This window comes from Lepisosteus platostomus, chromosome 6 (assembly GCF_059453375.1).
Source record: "Lepisosteus platostomus isolate fLepPlt1 chromosome 6, fLepPlt1.hap1, whole genome shotgun sequence".
NCBI classification, from domain to species: Eukaryota; Metazoa; Chordata; class Actinopteri; order Semionotiformes; family Lepisosteidae; genus Lepisosteus; species Lepisosteus platostomus.
The window spans coordinates 30487639-30514827 of NC_142616.1; the positions used below are offsets into that span (position 1 = coordinate 30487639).

General features: G+C 38.7%; 2 protein-coding genes across 4 annotated transcripts in view; one reads left to right on the forward strand and one right to left on the reverse strand.

The window, feature by feature from the left end:
• sfrp5 (secreted frizzled-related protein 5) lies at nucleotides 1-27093 on the reverse strand. The gene is made up of 3 exons (XM_088635307.1): nucleotides 26215-27093; nucleotides 14300-14377; nucleotides 1-1542 (listed from the first exon to the last, which is right to left on the reverse strand). The coding sequence occupies exons 1-3, from the start codon at nucleotides 26744-26746 to the stop codon at nucleotides 1214-1216; spliced, it is 939 nt and encodes a 312-aa protein (XP_088491433.1). The 5' UTR covers nucleotides 26747-27093; the 3' UTR covers nucleotides 1-1213.
• golga7bb (golgin A7 family, member Bb) overlaps nucleotides 6094-27189 on the forward strand; it is a 79270-nt gene continuing 58174 nt past the window's right edge. For all 3 annotated transcript variants that reach the window (XM_088635310.1, XM_088635309.1, XM_088635308.1), the window contains exons 1-2: nucleotides 6094-6185; nucleotides 7654-7819. The gene's annotated coding sequence lies outside the window, so the exon portion shown is untranslated. The remainder of the gene's footprint in view (nucleotides 6186-7653; nucleotides 7820-27189) is intronic.

Consider the following 27189-nt stretch of genomic DNA (forward strand, 5'->3'; position numbering starts at 1 on the left):
TTGTTGTTGTTCTATATAAAAATTTCAAGTATATTTTATTATTTTTTGTAGAAAACAGGGATGGTAACTCCTTTTTCAGGATAACAGCTACTTACACGTGTACTGATTTTTTAAAACAATTTAAAGTTATTTTTTTTACCATTTATTATAGCAACAGTTGATGTATGTACTACAGTATGCCTGTAGAGGTTTTATATTGTAGATGATATTTAAGCAAATAGGAATAATAATACAAAGTTTAATAATAATGTTGAACAGAGATCTCACAAACCAGTGATATTGGTAAGATCCAGAGTTTTTTAGATTCCAAGCCAGTGGCCAATTTCCCAGCTGCCTCCTTTCTGACGAAGCAGAGTGGTCCTCCTGTTTGCTGCACACAGTCTCGCTCTTGGCTGTCAGTGAGGGCTGCTTTTTAGAACAGTCAGTGGCAGCTCGCTCCATTTCTCTTTCCTCTGAAAAAGGCCTTAAATACCCTTGTTCCACGATTCACCTCATTTTTGTAATAACACTCTACTTTTTTACAGGATAGATTTAATTTTTTATTATCTACAATAGCTAGTTGGTCCTTCAGCACCAGTCCTGGATTGGAGATCTCCATGGTGACCGTTATTTTGCTGTACTGAGAACCTGCCAGTCCCTGCCCCACACTTAGGAACCAGTATTTTAAATCATTTTTGCTTTTTTCCACACCAAAAACTGCACCCCTCCCCATTCCTTGCCTTCATGTTCCCTTTGTATTTTTCCTTTTAATTCCCTGGTTCTCCCCCGTCTCTTTCCTGTTCTTTCAGAAAAAGCTCTCTACCTCCCCGTTCTCATAGTGCTACTTCACTCTTACTCTTGCACTTTTTGTGCTTTAAATAAAATCAAGACATAAAATATAAAAAATATCCAAAGTTGCAAAATTCTCCAAGATCTTGCCTATTTTGTTATTAATTGCAATGTTTTTATTAGCATATTATATTAATAACCGTTATTATTACTGCTGGAAAGACCTGGCGTAACAGAATGACTACAGTGTGGAGAATGCAGAAGCCCATTTCCATGTGAGAGAGATACTGACTTGTACTGCTTTGAGCTGAAATGATCAGTTAATATTGTACTTATTATTACTCTTATTAATATTCAGACAGAAACACTGAAAAAAAAGTATCAAAATGTGCTTTCCTTTGAAGTTTGGGGCTCTTTGGGGTGCTTTAGGGTGTGGGGTCATAGGTCACTGAAAGACCGTGTGGTAGGTGGGACACTGATGGGATTTCATGTATTTGACAGCAAATTTGAGTTCCTTGCTCTTCTTCTCCCACTTGTGGATGGACATGAGCAGCAGCTGCTGGTCCACCTTGCGTCCCATGATGAGGAAGTTGCTGCCCAGGTTGTCCAGCTGGGTGCAGGGGCAGTTTGCCCCATTCTTGATGTAAAGGACCAACTTTTTTAGGTCCTTCTTGCGCAGGACTCCCATCTTCAGCACCTTCTTCTTCTTCTGTGCTGCAATCAGCTTCCGGTCACCCTTCTCCTTCTTCACCTCTTTGATCTTCATTTTCAGAGCTAAGGAAGAGAGTGAGACAAAGACAGAGATGACCATCGACCAAAGGGATTCCTTGCTTTACTGCTTGTGTGTTATGTGTTTATTCTGTCTTTATGAGTTACTTTTGAGGTCAAACTGTTAGACATTAGGACATTTCAGCATCAAGATGTCTTACAGTATATTTCTGGATAGGAAAGTTTTCTCTCTAAATAAAATGTGCACTTTCATTGCTATAATATACAGTATATATGCGTTCAACTATAGATTGTGAATGACCAGCCATTACACTAACAATTTCAGTTTAGGTTACTCATACTTGAGGGGCAGCTCAGGAAAACGTTAACTCCATTCACCCTTCTACAACCCTTTTCTGTTTCTATCATTGAGTGAGATAGCTAGAACTTCGAAGTTCGTTTTGACAAACACACAGGACAAACACGTTCATACAGTATGTCTGAATGATAAAATCCAAAGTCGCCTCTCGAGAGCAGAATCAATCAAACATGGAGTAATTTTTCATCTCAGCAGAACCACCTGTTCACAGCTATAAGAGTAACATACTGTAGTGTGAAGTAAGGTTTTGGAGTTTTGGACCTACAAGCACTCTACTCAGTCCTTTGGGTTGTTTGGGCCAAGAGACTTGGAATTTCTTTTGTAATGAAGTGAGCAGACTCTTTTATATCTTTACGTCTTCATCATTCCTTTGATGATGATGATCATGCAGTGTAGATGGTAGTCTGATGTCAATGTTAAAAAACTCACTCCACTTTTAGTTGTTAATAATAAAGTTCACTCTTTTAAAGGTCCCCATGTCTGAAAACTACCACATTTTCATTTTTCATTTACACATGCTCTTTCTTTCCTCCAAGCAAAATATATTTGGCTTTAATTTAAGAACTAAAACCAGGCTTCTACTGTATAAAGTTCTAGAGATATTAAAAGATATTTGAGGGGACATCATACCAAGTGGAAATTGACTCGAAATTGGCAAGAATGTGTAAAACTGGTTAGTTCCTTTACTGGTTCCAGATAAGGTGTGACAGCAGAGGTATTCTCTTTACAGAAGCTTCGTGGAGCAGCTGAATCCTAGAACTGAAAGGGGATATGATTAAGGAATCTGATCCCACCCACATCAGATGTGAATTCTGCAATATACTGTAGCTGTAGTGCTCCACACCCTTTGTATAGTAAATCTGTGGCACCAGTTCTGGGAAAGAACAATAAAGTGACACATCTATCCTTCACCAGAAAGAAGTGACTTTGATTTCCCTCACTAAAGTCATACTGAGTTCAAGAGTTTCATGGCACTTTGGTCTTGCACAAAGCTTCATGGTTATTGGTAGTTACAGTACATTACCCTATAGCTAAATTACAGACTGTTGACCCAATTCTTTTTGTAAACTTTGGAACTGAGAACTGGGCTCTGGAAGGCCAGAACAGACAGAAATGAAATGTACAGACAGGATCATTTTAAACTACCCTAAAATGTGTTCCAAATAATTCAATTTGCAGAAGTAGCTCTAGTAGCAGTAAAATAATTATTGTGTTTCAGAGAATAACAAAAGAGAATGCAACTATTTCAGTTTCATAGTCCATGATAATGGCTCAGTGGTCAGATACAGAACATTTCTGACTAGGAATGGGAGAATTGTCTCTAACTGGGCTCCAGAATTATATGGGGTCTCCATTTCTTTTATGATGTGGAATGTCTGCGACTGCTATAAAATTTTTAGGAATGCCACTGCAATTTTATCCCATTTTCAGTGCCAGGGTTTTGGCAATAGGTATAAACATTACTTCAGCACAGAGGTTTTGGCCACTACTGTATTTTAAATGTCAGCCATAGATTGCAAATAAACAAGAAAAAAAAATCAGAAGATGATTAATAAGAAGTCCAATTAAGTTAGCCACAGTGACAGATCCCAGCCGTACAAAGCAAATTCGACTCAGAACGAGGCACTTCCTTGGATGTGGCGTCAAAGGGCTGGTGCTCCAGAATTGGAGCACACATTCCAACTGGATGTACACCAACATACTGGGGAGGGCTGAGGAAAAATGTACATACAGGAGTCTTGTTAAGCAAATTGCACGCAAGCTGTCTTCTCACGCTCCAAAAGCTACATAATTTCTCACTGCAGCCACTGGTAATTAAACAAATTAAGTGGAAGAAAAATATCTTAGATTTCTCTTTTTCAGAGGCTCTTTCACCCCCATGGTCCTCCTCCCAAAGCACACGAGTGAATGCATGAGTACTGTATGTCTGGGTAGTGTCCCGGTGACAGTTCGATCCCACTGCTTAAACAAGAGCTCTTTTACATTGAAGAGGAGGGCAAGACAAGAGAGGGGGGAGCAGGGAGAAGAGCTGTCATCCTGAAGAGAAACAGCATTTCCTTGAAAACTGGCTCAGGTTTGTCGCCCATACAGTACATACACAACAGCCTTCAACCTCTCATCTAGTTTCACAGTGGGGTGAGTGATGAAAGCAACACTGGCCTGATAGGAATTCAACCATAGCCATGCAGGGCAAACTTTCTGGGTACGTTTACTTTTCACCCTATACAAAGACCACTGAAGAGAATTCTAAAAAAAAAAGATTTCAGCGTCCATCTATCACACTGTTGTTAATGCAAGGATTCTAAAAGATCGTTCAAGGAAACTTCAGATTTCATGTAACGTACTATACAGGTTAGCAAGCTAACTTTAAAAGAATGACGTGAAGCATGGCACATCGCAGGTCATGTGCAAGCTTCACAGTCTTGATTCCTTTTCACCGAGCATCCATGCCCTACAGCAGTGGTTCCCAACCCTGGTCCCAGAGGAACAGAATACTCAGGGTTTTGCTCCAGCTGTGTTCTTAATCACGGGCTAATTGATTTCAGTTTCCTGTTTAGGGCACGTTTGTAAACTGGCTTTCAGCTCTTAGAAGGTCAAATGGGATGTGTAACTGGTATCAACCCTTTACCCATTTCTGAGCTTCAAAGCTGCTTTCATTCAGGTGTGTTGCTTGAAATGTAACCAGCTGGACCAAAAAAAAAATGCTCAGTGTGGGTGTTTTTGGCACAGTGTTGTTCTAATCTGAATTTGTTCATCATTAACTGATCAGGTGGCAACAGCTGTATACAGAAGTTAAAAATAGTAGCAAGAAAGCTGAGGAGAGGCTGCATAACCTTCTGTGTGCTGACATTGTTGGAAACAGTGTCCTTTAAGCAGAGTATTTGTGACACTCTGGACTGACTGAAGAAACAAGTGAAAGAAAAGTCTAAAAAAGCAAGTAGATCAATTAAATTATCAGTTAGCACTGTGATTTAGTACTCAGCTAGAATGATAACCAATCCCAGGATGTCCCTCTGGGACCAAAGTTTGGACCCACTTCTCTACAAAACATGTGCGAAATCTGTAACACATCAGTATGTAGCACTTGAATTGGTTTTATAAAAACATTCAAGGGATTGATCTTCCTCCAGCAACTGCATTTTTTCTGTGCATTGGTTTTCAAGGTGTCACTGCAAACTTGCAAGCAATTTGTGGCAAACTGGCAGAATATGTATAGGGGAGGCAAAGGTCATGAAAAATTAGACTGCTTATTTGTTTCATTAGAAAGTGCGGCAAATCACATTGAAGTCATACTTGGCAATATGATAGAAGTATATTCATGTAATTTATAAACCCATAGTAATCACAGTAATCTCTGGATTGCATTCAACTTCCAAACCTGCCTGAGCAAGAGCCAAAGAGGTGTTAAGAATGTAAGTTTAAGGAAATGCTTTTTATGACTGTTCAGAATTGGAAATCTGCCTTCAGGCTTCATTATGTAACATTCTAATAAATAAATCCTTTAGTATGCATTTGTAATTAATCTTCAGACTTCACATTGCACCAAAATAAATTAGTGTTGGTTCTGTCATTAAATACATCAATAAATACTGACAAAATCCAATTGCAAACTATTTCTTGTTCTGGCAACCCCTTCTTTCAGTAAAAGAGGCTGGTGAACAGATGGGATTTGCAATATTTGCTTCTGAAGAAGTCACTCTTTTATCCGTGCAAGGCTTATCACAACAACAAAGCACTGCATGCCACGCTGTTGGTGAGTTGTGAGTTGGAAGCTGCTTTCCCCATGTGGCTGTGCAATGTTTATTTTAGATCTTGCATTTGATTTGATTAAAAATGCTGGCTGAAAGGGGGAAAAGAGTAAGTTGATAAATAGGCAAACGAATGCTGATAACAGGCAAAGTGAAGAATAGTGAGAAATCAATTCCAATGCCATTCACAAAGCACAGCAGAGAACATGACAGAAGCATTAGGGACCAAAGGATAATCAGTGCCTATGGAAAATGGATGAAAGCTAACCACATGTACAGACTACCTGGTGTACATAGCCTGGTCAGAAAGACACGTGCTATAAGGTGCTACTACCCTTGAGCTTTCTCAGCCCCAGTTAGTTATTAATCCCAAAATGGTTAACTTGACTTAAGCCACACAGTTTAGTCCACAAAGGAAATAAATTGTAAAAACCTGGATCTGGGTGCCCAGGTTGTGGGAGGGCCTAGAGGCAGGCATTGAATGGAAAAGCACAGACTCCATCTGTGTTGAACTCTGTTCTCCTTGGAGCACAGATCACTTGCTACCTGACTTGTAACTGGCCCTGTCAACTACTATGGAGGTACGTATCACAGCATTTTTATGTACTCATTACAAACACTGATTCCACTTACACATTTTGTCAGTGTGTTATGTGCTCTACTGGAAAACACACTCTCACATTTCCAGTGCAATCGAACTTATCTGAAGCAAAGAAAAGGAGAGTGATCAGATCAGATATCATAATGCTTTTAACACTCTCTTTACCTTCCTATACAGTAGCTTCTTGATGTACTGCAGGGGTTTCTCTGTTCTCATCTGCTTCGCATTTCTTTACTACAGGAATTTCCAACCCTGGTCGTGGAGATCCAGCAGCTTCTGTAGGTCATCATTAAATCACCTACTTCTTTAAATCTGAAGCAATTGCACTGTGATAAGCTAAACAAATTAATTGTTAAATCAAGTAATTTAAAGATTGTTTCAGGCTAAACTCTAAGTCCTCTTCACCTCTTCTCAAAGATCAGTGGTATTTATTGAACAGATTACTTCCTTGATTCATTCATCAGTAGCTTTCTGGTTTTGTCAATCTTTAGAAACATGTGAACTGCAAGATTTATTGGATTGAGACCCCTGCATTACTAGATTGAGCACATGCTGCATACAGACCCTTATAAAATAGACTGTGGTACAGTACACCTTGGTTACAACAGAGCTTCCTATAATAAAGAACAATGAGGTTCAGTTAATGTACTGTAAAACAGACAGGCCTACAGTATACAGAGAATGGCACAACCCATGAGATACCAAGTGAAGGCAAGTAACATGATAGAAAAAATGGAAAATCCATAGGAAAACTGCAAAATATAATGCAAATTTGTGTTCTCTCTGGCTGTTAGCAAAACAATTTATTTTTACAAAAAAATACTATAATAAGCAAACTTATGACTGGGAAATGGGCAAGACTAAAATATGGAAAATAAATCCCGTAGCTTCATGTGGTGTCTTCACTGAGGTGGTGATGTGACTAAACTGGCAAAAAGATCATGAGTTTATCTGTCTGAATGAAATCTGCCATCTGACCTTTCAAGCTGGAGCACTTTTTCATTGGATATCTCTGATTTGCTCCAGCATTATCAGGGTAAGCTACAGTGAGCAAGTTCTGAAAGTTAAGTTGAAGTACAAGTAACACAAAAGTGCCTTTGTTTAAAAACAATGAACAGAAATGAATTTGTTCACAACAGTTTTGTGTTGCTCATATTAAATCAGAGGAGAGTGACATTTCTGCAACAAACACTACTGTCAGTCAGAGATACTGACAGTCACAAAATCATATCCTCTCACCTATACTATGGCTTTTTCCACAGCTGAGATCTATTATTTGATTGTTTTAAATAGTGAGTATTATATGAATGCCATTTTCTAAATCTGTGTAAACTTGGCACTACATCAGTAAGTGAGTCTGTTCCATAAAACAAACTTATGTGACTTAGGGGATATCCCATTTACTTTCTGTGGTAGTCACATTCCTGTTTTTTTTTTTTGCTGTGTAGATCCCACAAGGCACATCCCCAGCAAACTCCTCATCCTGTTCTGAGATGCTCCTGCTTGGTCCAGCAACTTTTCTTGACTACCCTTCCATCTCTCCTTACCGGGAACAAAGAAGGAAATGGGATCTCGATTTTGAAAAGACACCTGCTGTTCTGCATGGCATGAAAGGTTTTCATTTCACATTTTTATGGGCTTTGCTTATTATGGCCTGATGTAAAAATGTAAGTGAATCTGGTTCAGCTGCACTCAGTATTGTTGCAGTTCTCAGGGACCTGTAAACATGGTCCTGGACAGCCGCAGGCTATTTTGGGGTTTCATTTCCAGCTGAGTTCCAAATAATTTAATTAAACCAATTATCTGCTTCATTAGTACAAGAAAACATGTTTCCAGCTCCCCGCTCATTTATCATTTAAGGCTGTCTCTAAACCCTGCACAGGACAGCTCTGACAATATACTGTAGGCAGGACACTTCAACTGAGAGAGACAGAATAGGCTGAGGTCGGAGGAGGGCAAAGAGTGATGGGGCGGTCTGAGGAAAAGCAGAGTAGAAAGAGCTGAGTTAATATTCCCCAACTGCCAAGAGCTGGATTGCTAACAGACACAGTGAACATGTCAAGATATATTAAAGTGTAAGATCACCATTTAGAACATCACGAGGACGGGTTGTAGGAGCAGTGCAGAATAAAAAATCTAAATAAAATGGCATGCCATGATAACACTCCTTACAGGAAGTCTTCCCCTTTCCAGTATTTTTACAAGCTGTGAACGTCTTATTTTGTACAGCTTTGTAGCAGTGATAAGGGTTCTGGTACTTGTCACTGGAGGACTGTAGATTCGAATCACAGGTGAGACACTGCCGTTATAAAGCAAGGTCCTTCACTCAAATTGCTTCAAGAAAATGTCCAGCTGTATAAATGGGCCCAATTGTAAATCACCTTGGATAAAATCATCAGATAGATACTTCAATAGTAGCAGAATTAAATGTCTTGGTGCAGACATGCATTTGAGCAGGACTGTGTTCCACAAAAACTGTGTGAGACTTGTTTTCCATACTGTATGTTCTCCGTACACCGATCTACTAACCAATTACATCGCAGCATGTGGAGATCAGAATATTACAGCATGGTAATTGTTTAGCTCCCTGGGATTTTTCCAAACCAGCTTGCCGTGTTCTTTCCCTCGTTTGCATTGGCGGCAGCAGAGTAGGGAGATATTTGGAAAATCTGATTCAGAAGAGAGATTAAGTAGACCATGCTCGCACCTGGCAGCTCTTTTTGTCCAATCTCATGATAAGGATTTCTATGAGAATAAACAGCAGAGATGCCTTCGTTGTTGCAGTGTAGGAATAGATTCCACATATTGCTACAATACTGTATGTACATGCATTAGTGTGAGTAGACCTTCGGGCTTGTGTTCCTTTTTAGATTGTTTTTTAAAATGTACTTCTGTTTTCGAAAAACAAATGGGAAAGTAATTAATAATAGTCTTAAAAATAAAAAAATCACTCTACAATATGTTATACAAAATCAGTGTTTACATTTCTCCGTGTAAAAGTCAATATGGTACACCACTTATTAAAATAGAACAGAATCATATTAAACTCGATTGACTGTAACAAATACTGATTACTGTCCACGGAATGGAAAGCAGAGGTTTGTTCTGGTCTCTCTCCAGCAGATTATGGAAAATATAAAGCAAGAAGGCTGCTTACAAGATGTGCTTTGAAACAGTAATGTCAAATGCTGAGTTTAGATATGCTATACTTTTTTTTTGTCTCTGCCTTTCCCTTCAAGATACTGTATTAGACATGTCTGTAACAGATGACTAATGTGTGTAGCACTAGAAGAAAAATATGGATAAAATACAATTTACCCACAATAATGACTTGTTAGCTGTTTCAGTGTGACGCTAAAACACAACAGAGCCCGGATCTCCGCACCCCAGTTTACTGTACAGTTTATTCGTTTAAGCACGCAGTCATTAGGTACCACAGGGAAGTAATCTGTGTCAAACCTATTGAAATGTAAAACTCATAGATTCACAAAAACTTTAAGAACAAACGACGTCTAGTCTGTAAGAAAAATTGCTGTAAACAATATAAACAAAATTGACCAGTATTTCCGCAAATAAGCACAGTAAGGAACACCAAGATATGAACTACAGTAATTCCTAAAGCTGTTCTCTATGGAGATAGAGGGATGGAGAGCTGGAAGCTTGATTGACTACACTTCGCCCCAGCTAGCTGCTGAATGCATGTTGAGTTGATACTGTACGTGTCATCTCATATCTCATTTCTCCTTCAAACGTGTGCTTAAAGCAGTTAAAGTGAAACAAAAACTACAGACAACTACAGACGTTGCAGGTGACAACCACAGATGTTGCAGGTGAGTTACTTAACAGGAAATGTAAACAAACATGAACGGTATTTTTCTTCCCCATTTCATAACGGGAGACGCATTAAGCTGAAGTTGCAGTTTCGGTTTCGACGTGGTATCGGTATAGTTACCAAAAGAACATATTAATAGTACAATTTTGGGCTAGATGTCTGATTTTATGTTATTGCGAACTGTGTGGGTGCTGACAGAAGTTCTACAGGTACGGAAAAACAAGCTTTCACAGCTCAGCAACATCTAAGTAGACTAATCAAAAACACCGCACTAAATTACTCTTGAGAAAACAGTGGTCTGCCTGTTCGGTGGCTCCAGTGTAAGAACATACCCGTCTGAGAAAAATCCTTGTTATTTGTTTTTTAAAAGAATTCCTTTTTAAAAGCCAGTAACAAAGTTTTTTTTTTCAAGTACAAAAAGTAACTTAAAGACCAAAGTTTACTTTTCCTATTTCACTGCGCTTTGCATAAATTACATTCTTCTCAATCATTCGGATATGGTTTAGGATGACTTCACCCGGTGTAAGATTTTATTTTTAATTAGTATTAAATCACTTTGCGAAGGAGATATTTCTTAGAGCATTGAACCTTCGGGAAAATTGCTATTTTCCTGGGACTTAAAAAAAGCACTGTATTAAGTTATTCCCTCCGTTCCGAGTGGTTTTATTATTAGTATAATAAGTCTTGCAGATCCTACAGTAAGATCCCACAGATATTGTAAGATCCTCTTTTGGATGTTATACTCTTAAATTCCAAAATTCATTTTAGATCTTGGAAAGGTTAATCATAAACACAGAAATTCAGAACACACTTTGATAATCCTGCCTTTGAGATTCTGTTTACTTCGTTACTGAAAATACCTGTACAAATGCGTACTGTAAAGTACACTACATAACGTAAGATAACGCCGGTATCATTCAGAAACCTGAAACGTCTTGTTGAGCGTGTGTCCATTACGGAGGGTACAGATACGACACCAAGTGTTTGTGAATGCCTCCTCTCAGCACAGGTTAAGAACACTAAAGTGTTTTTATTCTGAACCTCGACTCAGTTATACCAAATGATGGTGGTCTTTCAATTGCCTAAAATGGTCTTTACACGCATTTCTGAATGATGGTGTTTTATTTAAACGGACGTTATAAGGCATGTATTATTTCTTTTTCACAAAAAAGTCCTTAACTCTGCTTTGTGAGTCATATATGCCTCATATATGTCATAAAATTATATTTATAATGTGCATTTTAGATATTTATTGCTAACAAAAAGGTAATAAAAAGTGACAAGACATTTGCTATCTGCGATGCGTTAAGTGCTAGCTCATTTATGTTAGTCATTATTAATACATGCCTTATACTGTACACCTAAACTAAAGCATTACATAGTGCATTGTGAGTCAAAACAACTTGGTAAGGATTGATGATCTCTTTGGGTGTGGAACGAAACATAGAGTGACTGCCAAAAATATACAGAGGCATATGAGACCATTTATTATCATCCTCCGGATAAATGTCAGATCAAATGTTTTGGATACCAATGAATGAAGACAGGTCTGTTTGGAAAATCATCTGCTGTGTCTTTTGCATAAAAAAAAACTTTTGAAAGGCCCTGTAGTAAAAACAAAAATGCAGATAGAATGACCCTCTAATTGCAAAACAATTCCACAGCTGGCAGTCATGTACAGTATATAAAATCTTCACCATTCTTCGTCCAGCAGCATGCTGTCCTAGCTCAGAGTCAGAATTTTCCTTCACTATGAAGGACCTGAGCCAAATGTGTGAGTGCCGATAATATATTAATATAATTGTTTATTATTGAGGAGCCACAACTCCACAATTGAGAAATATGTCTTTGTTACTCGAACAATGTTTCTGTTTTTCTAAAAGCGTGTGAAGGAAACTACACAGCTTCGCTTTCTTGATGCTGCCAACAGAGAAGACCCATAATTATACTGTGCATAATTTAAAAAATGCACATAAAAATAAAAACGTGACAAACTTCATAGCTCCTACCCAGTGGTGTGAGTAATTTGTTAACTTTATCACAATATAAAAAAGCATATTAAAGTGTGAACAGCCTCTATAACACAATACAGGAACACATGCATCTGGATCATACTGTTTTGTAATCGTGGGTGGTGGGCCCAGGAGTTTGTGTCTGTGTGTGAGGGGGGTTACAGAACCCATTTTAATTGATGTGGCTTTTGAATACCAGCCAGATGAACTGTAAACACTCTGTCATTTACATTACAGGGTATATTGTGCGGCACACCACTGATATGTAGTCTCGTCTCTTGAAGCTCACAAAACTTTTATAAATCGTCGAATTAGAACAGGGCAGAATACATGCTAGTCTGCTATTGACAGTGTTGCCTTGAACTTAAAAAATTATCAATCCATCATGTACTGTCAGAACAGAAGTTTTACCACCTAGAGGAATAAACAAGACAACAAACGTCAAGTTGCCATGTCTTGGAGAGGGGGTGGTTTTTTATTCAATTTTTTACAAATTGTCTGTAGTACAACGTCATTAGGCTATTCTCTGTACAGAATAACTGACTCCAGTCTGCCATACAAATGAATCCATACAGAAAGTGTAACAGGGACAAAGACAGACAGTTTAGCCACACTAAAATTTTTAAGGTTTTTGTAAAAAGATAAAATTCTCATTTTCTGTACCTGTCCTGAGCATTAAAAGAAACCTCAACAAGTTCTAAGAGTTACTGTCAGAAAAATTATAAAATTATTTTTGTTGTAAGTGCAATGACGTTTCGTTGAACAGACATGTCAAAGGTAAATTCATACAATGATTAACATTTGTCATCAACATGATGAAGGAGCTGGGGGCCTACACTAAGCCACAGGCTAGTAGCATATACAGTTAGGCCACCATTGAGAGCAATGCAAGCTATATTCTCATGTTATCCTGCAAATGTCAAAGGGGGATCCATTCTGTGGAGTAGGGCACTTACAAACCATGAGGCCTGTATTTTGAGATTACAGGAGTGGCAGCAAGTGAGATCTCCGGACCTGATCGATGCAGCTCTGTGCAGACATATTGCCATCAGTCACTTACAGGTGGAGCTCTGTAGTGACTATACGCTCCTGCCCAGACCATCACACTTAAACCTCACGATCAGTTTTGGTCTCTCTGATTGTCGCCAGTACTTGGTGGACTGTGTTTAGCTATAATGTCTTTCCAAGTTAGAGTATACAGACTGTGAAGTGCCCAGACAGTAAGAGAAAATGAGTAGAATTAGTCCAGCCTAAAACAGTGGCACAAAGGTGTTGTTCTCTTGATAATCTAGGCATATTGGTTCTTTTCTGTGATTTATACCAGGTATAATACAGTATTCAACAGGTTTAATTCCCTCATCACCTGTGCCCCTCATTAATGAAGTGTTTTAGATCTTGTGCAACAGTCATGTCACTCATGTGTATCATGGTCAGTCATTAACAAAATCAAAATGTTCAAAATTCAATCAAAATGATTCTAATGACATTTAAATAATATGCAAAATCAATGCACTCTTTTCTGATACATACAGTATATGCATCAATAGAGCAATGTTCTTTTGGATGCACAACATGCTTTACTTACAGTACATTTTCTTCATCCTCACTACAGTATGCTTTCAGTATGCAGCTTTATCTGCATTATTTACCCACAACTTAAAGGACTACAGTATAGTATCTATAGAGGATACTCCAAATATGTATCTCTTTGTAAAATGTGGTCCATTCATTTTTTGTATTATCCTATATGTACAGTACACTGTTTGATTCACTGTGTTCACTGCAGGCAGAGTTTAGATTCTTAAATTGGTCTAGTGTAGATGTGCCAATATGTATAACAGCAGTGCCAATTTAGCATGTTAGATTTTCTGCACCGTGGGAACTTTTACATAATATTGATCTTAGTCACTCTGTGTTCAGTCCCATATTCTTCACACTCACATTTTTATATTTCTAACTTGTTTGAAGGCAATTTTTTGTGATCACTTTTGTAGAGTATACCTTGTCAAGCAGTGACAAGAGGTTGCTTCTGGCTGTGTCGTTGTGGTCCTTGGTCAGTACAGACTGGGGGTCCTGAAGTGATAACCCTCTCCTCTGTCAGTGATACGTGCTTCCTAGGACCAGTTAGCTTTCAAGCTTTCTTGGATCTTAGGTGTAACATATTCCACTGTATGCATATGTGTATAGGCACTTATCTCCACCCTGTCCCAAATACAGGACACTTTCTCAGGCATTTCTAAAGGCACTTACCAAAATCGCTGGCGCAGAAATGCTCCATTATAGTGTCGGCCTTAAGCTCATTGTCACAGGGTGGGCAGACTTTGGAGGCTGGGGAGGAAGTAAGAAAGTACAACATGAGAGAACGTTCTTAGAACTTATTAATTCTCCACTTGCAGACATCCAGAGCAAACCATCTGCATACTGTATGGAGAAGTTACTTTGTGCATTTCCATGTTAAGATACTGTAACGCATACGGCCACCATTGATTGTGAGAGCCGGCTTACCAGAGCGGTGACGTCACCGCCCTTCCCTGTGAATAGCAGGGCCCGCAAGCTGCTGGGCTGATGGGAGATCTCCCTTTGGCTCAAGAGGCTAGGTCCCTGTGGAGTGCTGCTGGAGGCCCAACTGTGGGGGGCTGACCTGATGCGGTAGAGGCAAGGGTGTCCACGTGAACCCCGTAGCATTACAATACTGTACAAGCCAAATTATTTTCTCATTTGCTTAAACTTAAATACATGCATATCTGGCCATAGAGCCTCATCATACTAAGGAGAAACAAGCAGCAATAGAGTCTTTTCTCCATTGGTATTTGTACATCGTATATACAGTAGTTATCATTGACAAACATTTGGTTTGATGGATATGGAACTGAAAGAAGCTCTCAAATTCCATTGTAATCAGTGTCAATTTCTTTAATGAGAAGTGAAAAGTCTACTCAATCATTTTATTTTGCAAATCCAAAAGAAAACCATTACAATAGAGCACGTACTGTAGATGTGCCTAGATTTTTTAATTCTGTAAAAATATCCCTGTCAAGGTGCATTAATTATTATTACATTAATAATAATTAATGCAACTTAATTATTACAACTATCATTATGTCAAATCACTCTGCATAGATAGTTGCTTCTTGATAGGGGTCTAGGTGCTGTTATCCATCATTTCCAGCATTGCTTTCAATATTGAGTTGTATTCACACCTCCCTTCTATCAGCTATACATTTTGTATTTTACATTTATTTGTTCCTTGGCGGTGTCTCAAAACTGTAGGTTAAGTAAAATAAACAGAAGCATTTTTTTCCATAGTTATATCACTCTGTACAGTATATGTGATCTATTTAATTGCCTGTCTTACATTGGTATGGCCATTATGCGTACGCTAGCAAGGTTAAGCAAAACACAGGTATGAATGCATGTTATCGGACTATATTTTGTATGATAATTTAGATGTCAAAAGAATAGTTGACATTTCAACTTGTATTTGAAACACTGACTCTGAGCTTCGTTTCAACCTTGACTACCTCCACCCTTTCAGAGTACAGTCTTTCTTGTGTGAGTGTGCCCCCTACTGGCTACCCTTGAAACAACACCTTGCAATGTGCCAGGAGGAGAGCTCAAGCTCATTTTCATGCTTCTCACAGACTAGTGAAGGACAGGGGTGAGAGGGCGGCACTAATAGGGGTTAATCCACAGCTTTGGAAAGGAAAGGGGGGCAGGGGTCTTTTTGGCAGCTGAGGATGTTGGATTTCCTCTCCGCAAAGAGAATAAAATGGAGACCTGGAATGCTGCAGGCTTAATGTTTTCGAAGTAATGCAGCAGATTCTGACAGGTTAAAACTTCAAGTCATTCTGAAAAGCTTTATGATTCCAAAAATTACAAATTAATTTGGAACTCGTTACAGCTCTGACCCAGAAGAATGTACACATCTGTCTGAAAGAAGTCTCTGTGCACACATCTGTTTGATACTTATTGGCAGTCTTTCGCAGCACTTAAAATTACATTTTTCTAGTCAGCAGAAGGGTTTTTTGAAGAAGATAGGGGCTATGGAGCAGCAAAACTAGTTCTCCATTTATCAGTAATAAGAAACAAATGGCATTATCAATATACAGGCTTTTAAGTGATCATTAAGTCTAAGCTTTTTAGGTTTGTGTATTAATAATTTAGAATAGCTAAGAACATGAAACAATGATGAACCTCTTGTAAATATTCACCAAATCATCAGTTGCCTTATTTCTGTACTAATTTAGCAGAATTGCATCCTTTCAAAATCAATTACACATGTTCTTGAAAGAAAGTTAAGATCCTAATCTGTGGCTCATCTTTTATAAACCTTATGATGTTGTACAAACATGAAGAGCATTACACTCTCAACTTTGCAGTTAACCTCACTGTCCTGCCAGTCTTCTGTGCTAATGCTCTACTCTATAATGTCACTTAATCTTCTCTCACAGTTGCTATGTTTTGTGTGATTTCAGACTTTACTCTTTGGGATTAGTGCCGTTATCTAGAGTTTGACTTGCGAATTGATTGGCAGTTTGGCAGCATCATGAACTCTGACCCTTTTAGTTTGTGGCTGCAAGGACACCCTGCCAGCTTTGCCTGGGAAAATGACTTTAAGTCAATAGTTAGCAGGAGGGGATTATCCCTGTGCAGCCTGCCTAGTGAGCAGACAAGAGAACACTTTACTGTAATGGACTGTAACAATGCCACAGTAAAATGTGTTAAAGCTAGCAAAAGCATTGTCAATGAAAGAGAAGAGAACAGAATTATTGTCAGGCAACCATGGGAAAGTCTGTTAAATGCTAATCTCCTGAAAGGGGAAAGCATGATAAACTATCAATTTTGTGTGCAAAGGAAGCCTGACATTAAGCTATGGAGTGGACAGATAAAGGAATGGCCTCAGTTTCAGGAGGGTTTGCACCCAAAAATTCCTGTAGTCCTACCTCAGGTTTGCTGTGATTTCAAAACACATTTTATTTTCTTTTGTTGCCTCATAACACTTCCATGCTAAGGCTATAAAGTGACTACCATGGTGTAATAAAAGCACAACTATAACTCATTATTCTTTTTTTCTTAAAAAGGATACACAGTTAATCCCTGTGCAGTTAATGTTCTGTATCATAAAGCAACATTCATAAACTGACAGGCATGTTAACAAATGGTGTTTGCTAAGGTCTTTGCCAGTCTGTGGAAAGGGATAGGCATGGCTTTCCACTCCCTTTTGCTCTGCCAAGTCACCAGATCAGATCATGAAAGTGACTTTTGTAGAAATGTATAAACTATAAACCAATTCAGTGCAAGTCCCAGCAGCAGCTTATAGAACATTAACACAGTCAATCAGCTAAGGAAATGTTCCAAACAAAATCAATCCTGCAATCAATGTGTTTGCTCTGCTTGAGCAAACTGAGTTGAGCTTCAGTTGAAAGAAATAAGCTACCTCCTTGTTAATACTGTGTGGTTTATGGCATTAATTAAGTCATACTGTAAGTAACTAAATTTGTGTATTCTTTATCTAATATAATGATCATTGAACTACTGTATATATTCTTTTAATATCTGATCATAATCACAGATAATGGTAGGGACACAACACCACTAAATCACATCTTTATTAGTACAGCAACACCAGTGTTCAAAGATTTGCACAATCTCCTCTGCATCATTTCTCTGACAGCATTAATAGATTCCTGGTAATTCTCTGACTGCATGAATAAGTTGTTGAATTTTTTGCATGCCAAACTTGGAAAAAAGTCCCCACACCCATCCTTTCTCACTTTCCTATTCTTAGTGCACTGCAATGTGGGTTAGCAGGAGAAACAAATCAAGATGCCCACCATCAAACCAGCTTCAAAGACACCAGCAAATAAGTGTTCCATAAAATGGAAATTAATTGCTTGCACATGATTTATGCTGAGAATTTTGCACAATATTTATAAAAGCAATAATAAGCGAGTGGGTGCTTGAATATGGCAGTATATTAGCATGCACTGTTTCTCTGGGTGGGTGCAATTGCCAGAGAGTTTCACTAGTGTTGTAGGGAAAAAAATTGCAATGTGTGATTTTAACAAGTCAGAACAGCAAGATTGTTTTTTAGGCTTAGTAGGTGAATAACTTAAGTGTGAAAAAAGGCCAAGGCACAGTCCCGTCCACAGTCCTGTCTGAATGTAATGAGTATGTGTGTGTGTGCCCTTTTGCATAAGTTTAGACTGGGGGTTGGTAGACTAGAAAAGAAATGAAGGCTGCAAAGAAATGAAAAAGTGTATTATTATTAACTGAATTGCATTCTTCTCTGGCTGAGCCTTTTGTACTGAATGAGAATGCTTCCTGGAAAATGCCAGGGCCAAGAGCACAGACCTCCCACTATTGAGTCCTTAATGCTATGTGTGGCTTTTCTAGGGCGCCACCTGCTGGGTGAGAAGGCTATGTTGCACATCAGCCTTGTCTTCAGCTGCTGGATGCAGTCAGTATTCTGTGCTCCTAGCTGGTGTGTTCTGTAGAACAGGACTCTACAGATAACGTATTAAACACTGCGTTTGTGTCTCTTACTTTTCTTTCCTGTTTTGCCTTAAAGAAATGGTTGGAAATGATTGGCATTTCTTGTTCTGAAAATCTTCTGTTCATTGCCCAGTAGAAGTATTTTAGGAATGTGTTCATGAGACCTAAGAATAGTACAGGGCAACTTATAGTGAAACGAACAATAGCATAACATAGTTTACTGACTATAATATCCTTTCAGATCTTTTAACTAAGGCTGTCATAAAGTAGCTGCTACATTGTGCAAGTGAAAAATGGTCTTGCAATAGCAAAATTCTTTTAACATTTAACAGTGTCCCTTATGGCCAAGAGAATGTGTTACTGAAACAATATTCTTTCAAAATGAAATATTGGACAAGGGATTTTGTGCTATGCTTGTAAAATTGCTTAAAACCAGTTTGCCATTTTTTGTGACTGAATTTGTCTTTATCATAAGTTAAATCATGAACTGGGAAAGCAAAGCATTTCCCCTGTGTCTCTATCATCAGAAAAAAAACTACCGATATAGTACTATGCAAAAATGGTCAACATAAATTGAAGTTTTTACAATACTTTTGCATTTTAAACCTATTCTTTTTGCTAACTATAAATCCTCATACTTGTACTGTAAATCCATTGTCCCTTACGGGCTGCATAGTTGTAACATGCATTTACAAGGCCATATCTAGGATGTACTGTTTCATGGAGTTTTTAAAATTCAGTCAACTCCATGTTTCCTTCCGAGTTAACCATTAAAGTCCAATGTGTAGATCATCAATAAATACAGCAGCAATAAGGTGATAATGAGAGGTCAAAGTTCAGAGCAAGTCAAAGCACACAGCTACAGATCGGGTGCATGTCTATAGAGCCAAAGAGCTGTCTTCAGTCAGAACCCAGTCTCTCATTGTCCTGGCCTCAGAGAGGCTCAGATAGCTCCACAGAAACTCTGCCAGTTTGTACAGCAGGTTATGATTTAATTATGCTTCTGTGGCATTGCAATAAAAGGGTAGTTATAATGTAACGTGTACAACTGGAATTTCAATTTAACTGAAGTTCTGTTGCTGCTAAGTTTTATTGTGCGATACAGTTGGAGATGTAATGCCCCACGTGGGTTTAAAAATAGTTTACTCATATCTATAGAGGGTCATTTTATTGGCAGGATCCCGAGTTGTAACTGTGCCAAAGCAGACGCAAGGAGAATGCATTCTTAACATGTTACGAGCTGTATTTTCCATCTCTATTGCTTATTTTATCTCTTAATTACTTAGATTACCTCTATGATGCGTATAATTTCATACAGTGGCTCCAACACTTATTAATACAAATACTTATTGAAGCCACTGTAAACAAGACATAAAAATGAGAATGAACTTCTAATTGTTTGCACAGTTTATAACTTTGGCCTTTTTTCCTGTATTGTACTGCATTTTATTTATTTTATTTTTTGCTGGACTCTCTTAGCTACATCTGGAAATCTCTAGACATACAATAAAAAATGAAACAGAATTTCATTCTGGTTTAAAAGCTGGCAGATTTACTCCTGTAGAATTGGCCTTAGTTATGAAACATGTAATTAAATTATCAAATTAAATAAAATATGCTCACTCTACTGTGGTTTTTGCCAGAATGAAAGCTAAGACATATTTTACTGGATAGTGCAAAACAAGGTTGTGTTCAGTGATTCAAGTTCTGATTATATTGCATTAACTAACAACTCTTGGTGCTGGACTGTAAAATTGTAGTGTAATAGGGTCTCTTACTCCACTTCTTTTTAATTGAAGATTGTTTCGCATCACTTTTTGTAGCTCAATGAGTAAGAAATTCTTTTTTGATGACATGTCATGGGCTTGGCAACCCACGAAGCTGAAAAGAGTCAGGGGAAAATAATAGAGCTGTTCAAAGCACTACAAAGAGCGATGTTCAACAGGCTAGCTGCGTAAACTAAGTGATCAGTCAGTCAATCAGATTTTTTCTTGTATAGTGCCTTTCAATACTGAACATTCTTAAGGCACTTTACATAAATACACATATAAAAAATATACAGTGTACATGTTTTACATAGACATTCTCGAATGCTGTGAGTTATTGTCTAAATTCAACACGGGGTGAAAAATCAAGTGGCGTCTATTCTTCCCGGGCTTGGCAAATCCACACCTTTAAGAGATCTTTAATTGCAAACTTGCACAGGGGCTTTACTAACCCTTCAGTGTCACTGCATGCAATGGCCGAAAAATACAGCTGATAAGTTCATCCAACTAGTTTTATAACATATAACTTGGGAGGGAATTTATTGCCAAAATTTGAACTGCACACTGCGAAGAATACTGTGCAGAGACATGGAAAAGCCTTTTTAAACCACCATTTCATATTTGAGTTAATGTGGAAAATGGAACCTCATAAGATCCCGGCAGTGTGAGAAGCTGCATGCTGGGCAGATGATGCACTGTGGCTGGTCTGCGACTTCTGCAGAAAAGATGCTCAGGCAAAACAAACATGGGTGTTTACTTCGTAAGGGACTGTGTGTCAGTCCTCCAAACATAAAACTTACTGAAAACAGACAGTACAACTTAAACCTATGCAGTGACAGAAAAGTGCTCACAGATTGTTAATGAATTGCACGTCAAAGTATTTGAATTCATACTATTATTTCTACAACAAGGAAGCTGAAATACTATATGCTTACACTACCTACAGTATAATTCTTTTTTTCATTAAAATTTCCATTATTGTAAGAATTTGTTGTAAAACACCCAACTTTGAATTAAAGAAAAAATGAAAAATATTTTCAAAGGGTAAAATACTATTTTTCTCCTTTATCCATCTTGTATATTTTCTCCCCAAAAAAGATTTATAGTTCCGAAGCACATATTTAGGCGGGGAATGAAAGAAAATAATCTTAGGAATTTGACTTTAAAAGATTCATGGTTTGTAGTAAAAAAAAAGGCTTAGATACCTCTTAGCGCAATCAATAAAACAGTATTGGAAAAGATTTTTCTTCTATGAAACATCCATATCACATTTCCTGTGTCTTCATAAGTATCAATATCAGCGTAAATGTTTGTCTAGTTACAGTAGATGTGATAAAGCCTGAATTCAGGAAACATCTGATTCCTGCTTCAGAACCCTCTGGCTTTTGCTGCGTACGTGTATGAATGTACAGTAATATCCCCGCTGTCACAGCACAGGTAGCTCAGCCAGTTGCGGGAGCAGAGGTGAAGCTGGTGAGCAGATGGAGTTTGGTGATCTTGGATGCATAGACAAGCACTCGTTCACATCACAAGCAGGGCTGGTGTGAGGAATGAGTCGCCCGCTATAGGACTGGGGAGGTGGGGGGTGGCCTTTCTGGGAAGTCACATCTTTGGGCTGTCAGCTGAACAAGGTGTAGGCACCACCCTGCCAGTCCCTCTGTCATGACATCAGGTTGCTTAGCCTCTGCTCTTAGGATCCAAGTATGGTTATTATTTAATTTTTAAAAATGTCTGTGGACAGCGTACTGACTTTTTATAAATAATTATCTGTCACAAAGTACATCCTTCTGCCTAATTTTGATTACATTTAAAAAAATAATAATTAAATAAATAATAAATAATTAGTCGTATTTAATATACTAAATAACACCTCTCATCCCAAAAGCTCTTCACCGATAGGAAGTGAACTCACTTCATCCATCATTGAAGTGCAGCTCCCACCTGCTACCCCACTACACAGCAAATCAGGTAGAGATGTGAGAATGTGCTTCACAAACAGCATCTATAAAATTAAATATTTCTGCTTCCAGACAGACCCAGTGTGAGATATATATATATTATAAGACCTAAGATCTGTTTAAATGTGCAGTGTACTGAATCTGAGGTTGAGACAACCGCATAGACTCAAATCCTGAGGCATTTAACAACAACATGCTTTTTGCCTCTATAAGACATATTTTTGTATTGTAGACAAATTATTCCCTACATCCTATTACCTGGATTATAGTATACTTGCAAGTGTTTTTTATTTACTGTACTTGCAGGCCGCTGTCTGTGGTTGGTGTTTTTTTTTTAAATCATGGATTCAATATGATGCAGACACACTGCAGGGATGTAAATTTTTCAATGTGTGCGCTACAATTCCTAGGTTAAATTTAAGCACTTGTGATACTGCAGGTCATTTCGTACAGCTGGAGAATTTTAGACCAAAGTGCATTACAGTCTTGACCGACACAATACCTTCACACACATGAATATATACCATATGCAAAGAATATATATACAGTCCAGTATATACACAGTGTATACATACATAGAAAGTGTTTGAATTAAGACAGAGCAGCTAGTCCATTCTTAAGACCTACCTGCAGTTCTATATTAAACAAAGGGTTATTATAACTAAGCCATGTGAGTTTCTGGTGCCACTAGTATGCCTGCACATTTTCTTGCTGTCACTATGTATAGAATGCTTGGGAAAAGCATGGCAAAGATAGATGGAAAAGCTGAAAGAAAAAGGTGATGAAAACCAGACTGGTATTTTAATACATTTCATGTTATTGCTTTTTTTGCTCTCAGATTCTATGTTTCAGGAATTTACATCATGATGTGTTCTAAAAGTCTTTGTGCTGTAAATACATCAAGGTTGTTTACTGGAACACAACAATTGTGTCTCTTTCACCTTGTGCAGCTATAGTTTGTTGTGTGCTGTGTGTTGTCCACCCTGCGTGGCTCTGAGAGCTGACCCCCCAGAGACCAGAATATTCTGCTATGCTGTTTTGAATATATATTACCTTTGGATTAGGATTTTCCTCAGCTCTGTGTTACCTCTTAGCAAAGGCCATGCTTGTCAAATTTTTGTTGTTGTTGCCATACAATCTCCAGGCTTTTATTCCACGTAATCCTGCACTCTAGGCAAAGCAGAGTGACTGATTCAAACATTTGGCTTTCCACAATTATTTGTCAGAAATAGAGGACTAGTCGTCTTGTGGAACAGAAAACGAGTTTTCCACACAGGAGTTTTGAAACCATGCTATAGCTCTAGCAAAATCGCAACAGAGCAGATTGAATCAAGCCCCCTCAGGCCGGCAAGGGTTCCAAATGTTTTGGTAAAACTGTACAGTAAGCTGTCAGAGGCAGAAAAGGTTCCTGAACGTCTTAGTTTCTGTTATTATTGTGAAAGTGCCATGCTTTATTCTGTCTTCAATTAGGTACAATTTTATAAACGTTTATAAGGGTTGCTTCTGGTGAGAAAAGAACTACATGATAGGCCTCACTAGCCTGGAGCTTAGTGAATATACTGTATGGGAAAGGCAGGATTGTAAATCAGCCTGAGCCCCTAGACCCTAGTTCTATATGGTTTTACCATACAACATTTTTCAAGCAATAGCAAACAAATCAGAGGCTTTCGGATTATTAGCACAATGTTAATGTCAGTTTGTTCCAACTGACCATCACAGCTGAAATGTTGCAAGTTCACTCCCACCCCCACCCCCCCCGACTGAGTGCACATCAATGCACATATCCTCATACTCGTCTTGCCTTCATGGTAAATTATAAAGACTCTTTTGTAAGTTCATCTTCTTGAAAAGTATTAACAACTAATGTGTCCTGTTAAAACACAGTCTTACATAAAATCTCTTAAAAGCAGCAACAAATCAAATTAAATTTTACTGTTATATATATATTTAAACATTTGGCATTATTTTTTTAATTAAAGCTTTTATTACATTTCCGCGGTAAATGTAGTTGTAGCATACAAATTGGAAATATATGTGCAATGCAATCCATTAATAAAATACCACATTCCTCAAAAGTATTATGTGTGGTACTCAAATTCCTCCTACTAGCCCATGTTTTTAAAGGTTTATATTACAGTGGTGCAAAGTTAGGAAACTTTTTTATTTTCTAAATAAAGTATTGTTTTATTCCAGTTCTGTTGCCCTAACACTGGCCCACACTTCCTTGATTTGTACATGAAACTAATTGCAAGGGCAAGAATTCTGAAGGAAGCACTGAGTGGGTGACGAGGGAGTTTAAATTTCCCTACTTCAGAACCAATACTGAGCATAAGCGCTACTTATCGCTTCAGAAAATGGGGTCATAGCTCCTCTTTTAGAACCGAAACCAAATAAAAAAGTATTAGTTGTTACTGTTATTTGCACTTTATTTTGCTTGTTACTCCTTGCAGTTATTTTAAAATCAAACTGAAAGCTGCAGGCAGGAATTAAGTGACACTTAGCATTCTACCTCTTTTTCCCATTGTCATATTCCCCTTCTTCAGTTTTCTTTTCCTTCTGTTTCATACAGCAGTTTGTCCCTCTCCCTCTCTATAACTCCCCTGTCCCTGGATTTTCCTGTTTTTTTTTCTATTATTCAAGCGTTTTCCCCCACTCTATTGCCCCCTTTTCTTCCCTCAGTCCTCCCCTCAATTACTTTTCTCAGACTGTCCCCCTTCTCTGGCCAGGGCACTCAAGAAAGCTCACTAATTTTCTCTCCTTCTGACTAATTAGTGATCTCTAGTAATTGGCTGGCTACCTAATTGACTAACTGCCAAGGTAAATAAGAGAGAGAACAAGCACAATCACAGCGAGACCTTTTACATTCCAAATTACATTATTTTTTATTAGTAATGAAATTGAAGAACAAGTTTTGGTTTCTGCAGAAAATGTTGAATTCTCTCTGCAGTACCTTCAGTAGTATCGCTAGTATCTTTTGAGACTCAGACTTGCACAAAAGCTTGGCCTGACTTGTAGGAAAGCATCATCTCTGTGAAATGTGATTATTTCCACCATTAGAGCGGAGAACAAGAACATGTTTCTTTTGGGATTTATATTGATGTGTGATCCATTTTGAAGAAAATGTAAATGAAAAGATTTGAGGCCTTCCACACCAAAAGTACAATGAATGACTGAATGGTGCTTGAAAATGCTTTTACTTTCCCGATGGTTTTATTTAATACTGTAGTTTGGTGATTTTGTTTGACTTTTCTACTCACCTTATCATCCATATAAGTCATTATAAAAAGTTCATTTCTAAAAATGGCTTACAGACACATCCAAAACTTTATCAGTTGTGCCCCAAAAATTGTGTTATACAATAAATGTAATGAATTTTGATCTGTAGAGTATCATATTCAATGAACTCCTGTTTTTAATTTGAACGGAAGTATTCCAATTTTAAGGAAACCACTATGAATAACTACAAATTTCTTCTGATTTATTCCACACAGTTTTTAGGTCAGACTCACACTTACCCTGATAAAATGTCAACACTGCTAGGATAATGCTAACACTATCAGGAAAGCATTTTCTGACGTTTTGATTTTATCACAGTTGAGTTTTAGAGACACTATTTCAGACTGTTGCTGTTTATCAGTTTCTTTCAGTTTTCAAACTTTCAGAAGACCTTGCAACAGCTTTAGGCTGCCATTGCTTTGTCTTCATAGAAACACTACATTAATCCTTAAATCACCCATGGAATACCTGTTAATTGTCAAACAGCCCTGCATGCAAACAGAGCATCTATCCTTGCGTGCAGTTCCCATAGTACATTCTTAACCTCCCGGCCCTTTTTCTGTCTGTCTGTTAGCTGTGTTGCTCTAAATCTAGAAGAAGCCAGTACTGAGTACAGGGTCTGTTAAGAAAAAGTGATTAGAGCCCAGGGGATTAGAAGAGATGACATTACCTGGAGTCTGCGTGGCGTGGTTACCCGAGAACTGCATGGGGATGCAGAGGTCATTGTCGATAGGGAATTTTTCACACTGAAGCATCTCAGGCCAGGGGAATCCGTAGGTCTCCATGACCGGGGCACAGCTATCCCGCACGGCCTCACACAGAGAGCGGCAGGGGTAGATGGGTCGGTCCAGACACACGGGCGCAAAGAGGGAACACAGGAAGACCTGTGTGTCGGCATGGCAGCGCTTGGCCAGGAGCGGCACCCAGCTGCCGGCCTGCTGCTTTACCTCCGGCATGGACTCGTGGTCCAGCAGGTTGGGCAGCCGCATCTTCTTGTAGCCCACATTGTGGCAGAGGCGCAGGTCCGCGGGGATGTCCACGCACTGCGGCTGCTTGGTGTAGAAGCGCCCGTTGTGGAAGTTGTCCGACTGCCAGCTGTAGTAGTCGTACTCTTCTGCGGATGCCACAGAGGTGAGGAAAAAGAGTCCCAGTGCCAGGGCCATGGCTTTGGTGGGTGATGCCTGATTCCTTGGTATTGCCATCTTTCTAAAGGAAACTTTTTTTTTCTTTTAATGGAGAAAACGTGGAACAGTCCTCTTCACAGAACTTTACAGCTGTGGAACAAAGCTGTGTTCAGCCCCCTCCTTCAGGAAAATGTTGATCCAGGACTCTGCAGCTTCAGCCCTGAAGCCTGCTGGGGCTCCTTGGCTGTCTTGGCTGACTCAGGTGGCTCTGAGGAAAGCGAGCGGGGAGCCTCACACTACTCTGCTCTGGCTCTACGAGGTGCACCTACTGTATAAGAGGCTGTAGCTGGCTGAGTTTACCAGCCTCCAGCCCCTTCACAAGCTGTAGGTCCTCTCCTCCTCCCACAGGCTTTCCCCATCTTCACAGGGGCCGGCTGAAGCCAATCGTGTTCTAGAAGGCAGGGCTTCTTTCCTGCTGAACACACCCCTTCCCCCCAGTCCCACTCCTTGAGTCAGTCACA